Genomic DNA, 10,626 nt, shown 5'->3' with positions numbered 1-10,626 from the left:
TCCCCACTCTGTTTAGAGCTTTCTCTAGACAACTTGTGTTGAGGGTCCCTGCAGCTTGACATATTACCCTGCATGTGGCTTCGTTAAAACTTTTTTTCCACGCATGCATCTATAAACACGGCCGTGGCAGTTGTATTTGTGGGATTTACTCCATGGATTTGATATAAGATTTCAATAAGATTGAAGTCAGTCATCAATGTGTCTAATAGTTTATCTGTTCTACTTTGTTGTCTTGTCCTTGTTTTTATATTTATCTTGTTTATTGTATCTTCTATGTATGTATGTACAATGGGAAGCAATGTGTAACCGGAGTCAAGTCAAGCCAATAAAGCTGATTCTGATTCGGAATAGCTACCGTATGACAATTTAGATCAGCTGCTTTCCATGTGGTCCCTGAGATAAGCTGTGTCAGACTTGCTCAGGTTTGAACATCATAATACTGCCCTGTGAAATGAGAGGTCACATGACATAAGGACATATAACAGAAACATAGGTAAAGGGTGTGAAATGTACCACCAATTTGTAAGACTGAAGAAGCTCTAGTGGTAAATGTCGTCAGGTGTTTTATTATGATCCTAGAGGATTTAGATAGACGTCAAATAGAAATCATTTAAATGTCTGGTATTCTGTTCACTTTGCCCTCTGTTTTATCATATTGTTTTTGGCACAATGACCTTGCTCCAGCCTCCAGGAATTATTAGTGCAAGTAGTTCTGGTCATGAGTGCACTTTGCACACTGCAAGCACTGTTTCACAATTTAGAGTCATCTACCTTGTTTATGAGGGGCTTCTGAGAAAGCATAGCCAGGGATGGACGGGCATATGACCTCAAACACTAGACCATCCTGGTTCTCTGTGAGAAGTGGCAGAATCTTGTAGAACTCATAGAAGGAGCCAGGCCAGCCGTGAACCAGCATAAGAGGCACAACCTTCTGGTTCTCACGGTGTGGTGGTCGCACGTGGACATAGTGCACATCTAATCCTGCAGTGATGCAAAAGCATTGGTGTGAAGAGAAAAGAAAAAGTAGCGTGTGGACGGATTTTTGGCCAAATATCCAAATGATTACTCTAAAGCAAAGCAAACCCTGTAGCTTTAGCTCGGGGCTGTGTGTACCTTCTATTTTAGTTTTGAAGTGTGGATACTGGTTAAGTGCTTCCACCTGCTTTTTCCAGTCAAACTTGTGTCTCCAATAGGAAACCACTGTCTTGAGATACGTGGAGTTGAAGCCATACTGGAAGCAGCTATCTTCCAAAGGATCGGTGTAGCGAGTTCTGTCAATGCGTTCATGAAGGTCCTGTTGAATAAGACCACTGTTGATTAGTCCACATAAACATGTTTGTAGTGCCCATTTGTTGAATAAAACAAACATAAAACAAATAATAACCAAACGCCACTGATGCACCGTGGTTGGTAGTTTACGCAGGCAGGAAAGAGTAGATTGTCCACGCAGGATTCAGATTTTCTTATTTATTTAGTAAAGCAAACAAAACAAGCAAACAAACAAAAAGAACAAAGAAAACTCCTGTCTCACGCTGCCTCTCCTGTGCTGGTAAAAATCTATAGGCCCACCCCGGTGCATGCTGGTCCTTTCTACCTACTCCTATATATAACCAAAGGTGCCCACAGTGTTTACCCAAATAACTAAAACTAAATAACCCCAAAATAAGTATACTTAAAGAAAAAAACATAATATAACTAAACAAATTACTATTAAAGAGAAAAAGCAATCTTAATATGTCAAACAAACAATCTAATAAAATAATTAAACAATACTACTAATATCAAATAAATAACTCAATGACAACTGGTGATGAAAACAATTTAATTAACAGCCCAAAAGTACCTCAATCTCTTCATCTGAGGTTTGCACTTTGAAGGGATAGATTTGATCATCCTCTGACAGTGGCTTCTTTCCTGCTCCCCACCAGCCTTCACCAAGAGGAATACTTTTGACTTGTCTTCTTTTGTGCACCATGTGCGGGATTCAGCGGTACCCAAAACGAACACACTGCCAACTGGCTGCTGAACTCGACGTTCTGAAGTGTCTGTGGTGAGGCGAGAACACAAAGGGTTTGATTGGCCGCGAGATGTGCCACTCAAACAGCCATGACGTCGTTCCGTATTAAAAAAAAGTAGGTTACGTCGAGCTGTTGTTTTGTATTATTAGTGTTGAGAGCGTAGTGACAGAAACATGCTGTGGAAGATTGTCCTCCCTGTCCTGGCAGCGGTTTTCGCCGTCGGGTCAGTAACCTTGATGGTAGGGGGTTTACGAGATATAGATTCGAATGACGAAGGCGCGCGTAATGCCCTCAACTATGCCGTCGCCGAACACAACAGAGGCAGCAACTGTATGTACCTCAGCCAAGTGGCAGAAGTGGTCAAGGCTCAGAGTCAGGTTAGTAACGTTTCATTTGGATGAAATAAATGATATATATATATGTGGTGAATTACACATTTGTCAATTTAAAAGATAATTTAGCACGTGTCATTTAGTCATAAACTGTTGAAGTATAAGAGTGTGAAGATACAAATTAGAAAAACTACAAACCAAAAGTGTGACGTCTGTCGCACACACAAGAACAAACAGGTCTCGCTCGTTATTTCGCTTCCTGGTTGTGAAAAAAAATCGCTGTATAAAAGACATCAGGTATGATAACGCTAAATGTTTGACAGGTGATGATGAGCTGATAATGAAAAGTGTTTTGGGGCATGTGTTCATTTAAACTTGTCTGGAATATAAATGCTGCCAGTTTTGCCTTGATTTCATATAGACCTGAAATCTGCTGTATGCTAAACTGCTTAAGCATTAAGGTTTACCGCGATCTGTATCTCCACCACCCATCCACTTCTTCTCACAGGTTGTGGCTGGCGTCAAGTACGTAATAACTGTGAAAATGGCGAAGACCCCCTGCAGAAAGGACGGTGTAAATGATGTGTGTGCCATCCACACAGACCCAGAAAAGGCTCAGGTAATGATTTTTAAAGGGCTAACCTCAGCTTCTGGATGAAAATCATCCTCCCATTTTTGCTTTTGGGAGTTATTAGACACAATTTTTAAATTGCATACAGTCGACTTCTCTCTTCAACAGTAGACCACACTATCCGATTGTGAAACAGTTGTATACTTCCCCTCTTTGAACCATCCAGCTATGTTTGTTGCTGTTGACACAGAGAGAAGTTGGAATTAGTAGCGTCATATTTAACCTCATGACTAAGTTTAACATATCATTTGAACATTAGCCTACACCATTGAAAGATGAAAGTATTTGATAAATTAAATCAATCTGCTCCTGAAAAACAAAATGTTGATCTTTGACTACGATAATCTCAAAGACTAAACGCTATACGTGTGTGTGTGTGTGTGTGTGTGTGTGTGTGTGTGTGTGTGTGTGTGTGTGTGTGTGTGTGTGTGTGTGTGTGTGTGTGTGTGTGTGTAATGTGTGTAAACGTTTCTTCCTCAGCCTTACATGTGCACATTCACCGTGTGGAGCAAACCATGGCTGAAGGAGATCAGTGTGTTGAATGAGAGTTGCTAGAAAGAGAACTACGTGGGAAATCTTCATTGTTTGTAAAATAACCTTCATATAGAGCAATATGTATTTTCCTGTCAAATAGAAATCATTTAAATGTCTGTTATTCTTTAAGGTTCGCTTTGCCCTCTGGGCCTATATAGCCAAAGTCCTATATGATGGGGGTGGTCAGTTTTAAGGTGTTACCTGAAGTTATTGCTATAGTTATTTATTTCTAATGTTTTTTTTATTAATTTCTCTATTTTGTTTACTTTCCTACGTCTACATTTTTTTAGTTATGTTAGGCTACATGTGTGTTTTGTTGTTCTGGTTCATGTTCATGCCAAGTTCTTCAGTCCTGTTGGGTCTTTCTGCTCATTTAATTGTTTAACAATGTTATTATCCCAAATACACTATACACTGCTATCTATGGAATTGCTATTATTGTTTTAAACAGTTTGATGACGTTATACTCTTTTGAGGTAAAAAAAAAAACTCCTGAGGCTTAATAATGCATTCATCCCTTGACCTAGGAGTCAAATGGTTTTACAGCAAATATTTTGGACTGTTTGGCTTTCATACATCCATCACTGACCTGGGCCCCGTTCCTCGTACGTTCAACTAAGTCGATCGAATGTCCTATTAGCCATCTTAAATTAACCCGATGATTGATGTCAGGCTATCTCGGTTTCTCAAAGGCTGATCCGGCAAAATATTGCGTAAGTGTTGGGAAAATGTATAGGCTAATTTTAAGTGCCTCATCACCCCAATCAATCAGATTATATTTCTTTAAATGTGCCTGCTGGCTGTAGGCTTAATGGAATGCATCATCGAATGAGATCTTGCTAGCAAAAATAATGATCTCAACTCTTTCAGAATAAGTAGATAAAAACAAGCCCAAAGAGTATCTAATTGATACAAACTAATAGATACTTATGGGGCTATATGTACTGTATGTGCTTATGTATCATGTGCTATATATGTGTGTATATACATGTATGTGTAGATTACCATATAGAAGTAGGTGTGTGCGAATCTGTGTATGGGCGGATCACTATGTATGTATTATTCATAATCAGAAATTCAATCAATTGAAGCAGTGAAAATAAATTGTGTGTGATTCTCTTTATTCTTATCACGAGTCCACCTTAATCATTTTCTACTATAATGATATGCTATGGTGCACTAATAACACTGTCATAGAATTATGAGTGCTTTCAACCCCCATGTAGTTGCAAACTATATACCCATTAACCATATAAATGAAACATGTAAACATAAAGAGAAAAACATGAAATGAGTCCAAAATTACCCAAAGTCATCTGAACACCTAACTAAAATGATGGTGGGCAATTCTGTCCCTTGCAGCCGGTCCGGTCTGCTCATCCAAGTGGACTGGCTCTAGGTCATCCTCGGGATGGTCCATGATAACTGGGACCCTCTCCTTCCTGATTGTAGCCACATTGTGGAGCACTACACATGCCACAGTGATGTCACATGCCCTGTCTGGTGCCACCCGCAGCCCCCGCAGACATGTGAATCTGGCCTTCAATTGGCCGAAGGTGATTTCAATCCGGGCTCTCGTTCGAGCAAGAGCCCCGTTGAAACGGGCTTGAGGGCCTGGTGCTGGCTCTGCATAGGGGGTCATGAGGTAGGGCTTGCAGGCATAACCCCCGTCTCCAATTAGGAGTCCATCGTAGTGACCTAGTATATGATATGTACAATGTTGGATCACCTCTACATAAAATAAGCAATTTCTGAATGACATGAGATTTGCTATACCTTGCTCAAAGCTGTGGCACAGTGTAGACTCTCGGAATATTCTGGAGTCGTGGACGGAGCCCGGCAACTTGGCCTCAACATTTGTTATGAGGCAGGTGGAGTCACAGATCATCTAAGATAAATTGCGGTCAAGTCATGGGTATTGTACGGTACATGGGTAGCCTACAGCAGGCAATTGCAAGGTCCATGACCCCTATTGTCAAAGACATATGATTGTTTTTATAGCAATGTAATTTGAGGAAGATTATGTTATAAGTACCTGCACATTAATGCTGTGAAAGCCTTTTCGATTGACAAAATCTGCCTCGTTTGGGCCAGAGGGCGATTTGATGGGGATCTGCGTGCAGTCCACTGCACCAATGACATTGGGAAACTCTGTATAATGATAAGCTCTGCAATGAATAGTGATAGGAATGCATTTTCATTAAATGGTGAAATATTGAATAACTCAATTACCTGCAATTCCATAAAAGCCCTCTTTGATTGCATTTACTCAGACATGGCCAGGAAATGTAATAAACACATCCATAAGTTTCTTAAGCGCCAAATAAACTTTACGAACAGCACGGCATGCAGCGGCTTTCCCGATGTTCTCTGCATCGCCGACACTGTACAAAAATGTACCACTCGCAAAAAAACGCAAGGCTATGCATACAGTCCGTGAGACAGTCAATGCTCGGCTGCGGCGTGTGGTGTTCGCAATGTATGGGTCGAGAAGGTCTTGTAAGTAAATGATTCCTTTTCGGCAGAATCGATAGCGCTCGTATAGGAAGTCATCATGATGTGATAACGGATCTTGGCGATCTCGAAGAACTCTCTCCCTATAAAACGCTAATCTAACTAATATCGCTCCTTCATCAATGGGATCTCTGAGGAAGGGAGCTGACATTTTTTTCTGGGGGAGTGGCAAGTTTATCCAGCTAACTTAAGTTAGCCTGCGCTGGAGCAGGTTCAATTTTATGGATGTGTTGCTATGGTGATTTTGCCAAACTTGCTTCGTGGAACCGAAAAGCCTGACTTATGTAATCTTATCCTGAAAATGATCCGGCTACGAGGAACGGGGCCCAGGTCTGAGGAAGGAAGGGATACAAATCCTGGCAGGTAAAATATCACTATTGCCGCATAATGCATCCACCTATTAAGTTTCTTTACATACACTTTAGTATCAAACATTGTGATATTTTGGGCTGTTTTGAGGGAACATTGAGGATTTCATACATTTAACACCTGGTCTGAGGAATATCAGCAGATATGTCCATACATTTATTAACAACATATAGCCTAAACTGAAATAAAAGGGAACACATTACTCAGCAGCTAATCTCTTCTACCGAACATACATTGACCCCCCTCACTTCTCAGTAAGAGCACTTCAAATCAAAGTGAATTAATCAAAAGGTGTTCTAGTGCATACTTTATTTGATTGACTTTGACAGGGTGAATGTGACATAAAGTCTTCATTTAAAAACCTCAGTTTCAAATAATAGTTTACTATTGCTCTCCGAAATGCGTAAAAACACAACGAAAAAGAACAGAAGAGTTCACCCTCAGAAATATTGAAAGAGAAATTAAAGAAACCTTGCATATTTCAGACCAATCGTATCAAGAATATGTGTAGATATTGATGACTCTGAAAGTTCATAAACTATATGCTTTTCATTATTTATCACTGATGATCCGGTTTTTAAACCGTACTTCGCCATAGAAATAAATTAAATGTCTGGTATTCTTAAGAGTTTCGCTTTACGCTGTGTGCGCTTTACGCGGTGCGCGTTCCCGCGAGGCACATGCAGATCTCGGCGTGCAAGTAAAATGTAAAATTATGCGCAATATGAATTACTAATGTAAAAAAAACATGCACTATATCAAATGTTTCTTATATAAATACACTTGTATTTATACACTCTACAGAGTGATAAAAAAAATAAATTAGAAAGTGCAAAAACAAACGTTTAACTATTTACAAATGAACTTAACTAACTTTTAACTATTAATATCAGGTTCACTTGCTTGTCTTTTTTCTTCCAATTGCACTGATGGATGAACAGTTGTCATGTGCCTGTGCAGGTTGTTTGTGGAGCCAGCTCGATATGAGATTTTAGTCTTGCAGACTCTACATTCTGCCTTAGTTTGGTCAATGTAATTGAAATGTGTCCAGATTTTGCTGCGTTTCCTGTTGACTCTCATTTTATCAACTTTTTTTTTTTTACCTTTCCAGTCCGTTGCTCTCTTTCTCTCTCGTGACTCGTCTCCCTCCCTCCTGTTCGTGTGCTTGCTGTGTGCTGTGCTGTGTGTGTAACTCCCGCCCCTCCCCCAGAGAGAGAGAGAGAGAGAGAGAGAGAGAGAGAGAGAGAGAGAGAGAGAGAGAGAGAGAGAGAGAGAGAGAGAGAGAGAGAGAAAAACAAAAAAAACAAATCGGCTCCCAATCAGGAGCCGGCTCCCGTTACGTTAAAGAGCCGGCTCTCAGAGCCGTTTCGTTCGCGACCGACACATCACTAGCAAGCACAACTCGGCATAACCCCGGCGAGCGACGGGCGGCTGTCAATGATTTAAAAAGGCTGAGACCATTTATAGTTGAACAGAGCAGTTTAAACAGACGGCCAGATTAAACTGCATCAGCGGAGAAGCTCCACTCCCCAAACATGAAGATCTTAAACAAAGACGAACTACAGATCGCTGAAGGAGTTCTGCTAAAACATTTCCCCAAGAGCTTTAAGGTAGATAACTGCAAACACGTTCCTCCATATCTGTCATGTAATCGCAGTGTCTTTCCATTGACGCTCTAAACTTTGCGTGCGTGCAGGTCTACGGTTTCATATATGGGATTAACAGGAAGAAACCAAGCACACTGGAGGTCATCGTTGATACGTGGCCTGATTTTAAGGTTATCATTTGTCGACCTGACCCCAAGGTGACGTCACATACCACTGGAAACATCGTACATACGTCGTGTTTCTGGACGCCGCTTGATTGCTGAATCTGTCGTTTATTTCACAGAACAAGCGCGCCCTGGAGTTCATGAAAAAGGTGACCTACTTCAGCATGGATGACCAGGTTTTAAGGAAAATGCTGACAGAAGAGAATGCAATTGATTGGAGCACGTATTTTTTAATTGGTGGTGAGTTACGGTCGCTGCAGACAGTGCTTTATCATTCAACGGGCCACACAGGTTACTTGTGGCAGTGTAACTCAGTGGTGGAGTGTAACTAGGTTACCGTTAAGTACATTGACTCAAGGACTGTACTTGATTTCAGTTTTAGATAATGGTACTTTGTTTGAGTACTGACATTTCATGACACTTTATACTTCAATTCCATTACAATTCAGGAGTAGATATAGTAGCCTGGTTACTTCACAAATAAAAAAAAATTGCCAGAAACAGTATGGCAAGCTAATAAAATATGCATTATTACTATGAAACATTTATACATTACTGTTGATTATCCATGTAACATAAATATAAATGTATAAAAGCACTCACCGGGACCATTTTTCATTACATTTAGCTCATAGTAATACACTTTATTTCACATTTTCAATGCAGGACTTTAAATTACAATGGAGTATTTGTACAGTGTGGTATTGCTATTTATAATGAGTAAAGGAGGTGAATATTTCCTTCACGACTGGTGAAACCTCTTAGAAGAAAAACAGAATGGCAATAAGCATGTAAATCATTTTTGTCCTCCAGGGTTTGACGTTTCCCATGCAACCATGCTCAAAGAAGTGTCTTCTGACAGAGAAGTCAACAACAAAGTCTTTACTTTGGTGCATCTTCTGTATTTGCCAGACAGCAGTCATCTGCCCACACCAGCAGCTGACAGGTAGTCAGATCATTAAAATGTACTTTTAAGGATATATGTGCATATTTAGCCTACATCATCATAAGTGAATAGTAAAATATTACTGTTTCATTGGTTGTTATTATCTGATTCTCTACACAGTGAGCTTGAATCAAGGATTTCCTCTCTTAACCTCTCCCACGTTGACTTGGTGAATAAAACCTGGAAGTTCGGAGGGAGCAAGCAGGGTTACATGAACATTAAAAACCTCATCAGCAACTTCCCATCATGCTGCATCACTGATGGCCAGGGTCAGCCCGTGTCCTGGATTCTAGTGTATGATTACTGTGCGTTGGGCTTATTGTACACTCTGCCAGAGCACAGAGGGAGAGGTTATGCCAAAGTCCTGGTCAGCACCATGGCCAGGAGACTCCACACCGAGGGCTACCCAGTGTACTGCTTCGTAGAGGAGGACAACATGGTCTCCTACAAGCTCTTTAAAAATCTTGGCTTCATTGAGGACCCCTCATACAGGGCGGCATGGTTTGCGTTCAACTTTTGATTTTGTAGCTTTTATGATTGAATGTACAGCTGACACGTTATCAGGTAAACATAACGTTTTAGTGAATGAAAATGTGATTAAAATGTAGTGTTTACACATTATATAGGCTCTCCAACAAGCATTGAATCAAAACCTGGACTGTTATAATGGTGGTGTAAGGGAAAGAAGCATTAACTGACACAAATAAACAATAACAATGTCACCTTTTCATAATAGGTTCAGGTGTTTGGAGGAGAGCTCCAAAGTAAATTGAGCCCTTGATTCATTCTTTTCTCTCTGTCAGCACTGAACAATTATCAAATGATGATCGTATACCCTCTATGGAGGCTATCTCATTGTATGCACGCCAGTGCAATTAATATGGTTCCCCAAAATAAAAATCCCCAAATGTCATGCATTTTTTATGTTTCAAAGAGAGTATCTTCTTTTCATATTACTGTCTCAGCTTCAGTAGGTTCTCAGTGTCAATTTAGGGTCAAGGACAGAACTTTTTAATGTCTTTAATTTGTTTCTGTAACTATATACAAAGGCTTCACAATTCTGAAATAAGCTTTAAAACAGCCTTGAGGGTCTCAGTGTTCTTTATCCAGATTTGACCAGTTTAAGTACAGTACATTATTTGTATACGTAGATTTAAAGGCCATGGTCTCAAGAAACAATTTAATATTGCCCTTTTTCCTATTAAGAGAAAGATAAAAATAAAGGTTTTACAAATTTGAAACTCGGTTTACAAGTATTTGACCTGTGGACAAGTGTTAGCCTACTGGGAAACAGTGGCGGAGAATAACATTTACTCAAGTACTGTATTTTTGTATCATTGTATAATTTTGAGGTACTTGTACTTCACTTCCCAAGTTATGCTACTTTATACTTCTACTCCACTACATTTTGGAGGCCAATATTGTATTTTTTACTCCATTTATTTGATAACTCTAGTTACTTTGCAGATTCATATTATGTATGTATTAAACAAATAAATTATGATGTATTT

At 39.8% G+C, this 10,626-nt stretch overlaps 3 protein-coding genes and 1 pseudogene across 3 annotated transcripts; 2 read left to right on the top strand and 2 right to left on the bottom strand.

Annotated features, from left to right (window-relative positions):
* Window positions 1-418: 418 nt before the first annotated feature.
* On the bottom strand, window positions 419-1,975 carry LOC137878422 (epoxide hydrolase 1-like). The gene is made up of 4 exons (XM_068718724.1): window positions 1,844-1,975; window positions 1,114-1,294; window positions 772-981; window positions 419-444 (listed from the first exon to the last, which is right to left on the bottom strand). The coding sequence occupies exons 1-4, from the start codon at window positions 1,973-1,975 to the stop codon at window positions 419-421; spliced, it is 549 nt and encodes a 182-aa protein (XP_068574825.1).
* Window positions 1,976-2,127: 152 nt separating this feature from the next.
* On the top strand, window positions 2,128-4,644 carry LOC137883161 (cystatin-C-like). Its single transcript, XM_068724922.1, has 3 exons — window positions 2,128-2,395; window positions 2,859-2,969; window positions 3,462-4,644. The coding sequence occupies exons 1-3, from the start codon at window positions 2,192-2,194 to the stop codon at window positions 3,534-3,536; spliced, it is 390 nt and encodes a 129-aa protein (XP_068581023.1). The 5' UTR covers window positions 2,128-2,191; the 3' UTR covers window positions 3,537-4,644.
* Window positions 4,645-4,705: 61 nt separating this feature from the next.
* LOC137883145 (putative nuclease HARBI1) lies at window positions 4,706-6,180 on the bottom strand (annotated as a pseudogene).
* Window positions 6,181-7,701: 1,521 nt separating this feature from the next.
* Window positions 7,702-10,032, top strand: LOC137883129 (glycine N-acyltransferase-like protein 3). Its single transcript, XM_068724920.1, has 5 exons — window positions 7,702-8,008; window positions 8,095-8,202; window positions 8,289-8,409; window positions 8,983-9,115; window positions 9,236-10,032. Exons 1-5 carry the CDS (start codon window positions 7,934-7,936, stop codon window positions 9,633-9,635), a joined length of 837 nt encoding a protein of 278 aa, XP_068581021.1. The 5' UTR covers window positions 7,702-7,933; the 3' UTR covers window positions 9,636-10,032.
* The last annotated feature ends 594 nt before the right edge of the window (window positions 10,033-10,626 follow it).

This window comes from Cebidichthys violaceus, unplaced genomic scaffold (genome assembly GCF_023349555.1).
Source record: "Cebidichthys violaceus isolate CVI_PGR_0920_01 unplaced genomic scaffold, fCebVio1.0.p SCAF_10, whole genome shotgun sequence".
Lineage (NCBI taxonomy): Eukaryota > Metazoa > Chordata > Actinopteri > Perciformes > Stichaeidae > Cebidichthys > Cebidichthys violaceus.
Note: the sequence above shows the minus strand (reverse complement) of the source record. Positions and strands in the feature narration are given on the sequence as shown.

Excerpts from the sequence above, each read along its gene's own strand:
- LOC137883129 (XM_068724920.1), top strand. The coding sequence starts at position 7,934 with ATGAAGATCTTAAACAAAGACGAACTACAGATCGCTGAAGGAGTTCTG. Across the intron at positions 8,009-8,094 it reads ATTTCCCCAAGAGCTTTAAG|GTCTACGGTTTCATATATGG; the intron begins GTAGATAACTGC and ends GCGTGCGTGCAG. Across the intron at positions 8,203-8,288 it reads TTTGTCGACCTGACCCCAAG|AACAAGCGCGCCCTGGAGTT; the intron begins GTGACGTCACAT and ends TTTATTTCACAG.
- LOC137883161 (XM_068724922.1), top strand. The coding sequence starts at position 2,192 with ATGCTGTGGAAGATTGTCCTCCCTGTCCTGGCAGCGGTTTTCGCCGTC. Across the intron at positions 2,396-2,858 it reads TGGTCAAGGCTCAGAGTCAG|GTTGTGGCTGGCGTCAAGTA; the intron begins GTTAGTAACGTT and ends TTCTTCTCACAG. Across the intron at positions 2,970-3,461 it reads CAGACCCAGAAAAGGCTCAG|CCTTACATGTGCACATTCAC; the intron begins GTAATGATTTTT and ends TTTCTTCCTCAG.
- LOC137878422 (XM_068718724.1), bottom strand. The coding sequence starts at position 1,975 with ATGGTGCACAAAAGAAGACAAGTCAAAAGTATTCCTCTTGGTGAAGGC. Across the intron at positions 982-1,113 it reads CTTCAAAACTAAAATAGAAG|GATTAGATGTGCACTATGTC; the intron begins GTACACACAGCC and ends GCATCACTGCAG. Across the intron at positions 445-771 it reads AGAAGCCCCTCATAAACAAG|GGCAGTATTATGATGTTCAA; the intron begins GTAGATGACTCT and ends CTCATTTCACAG.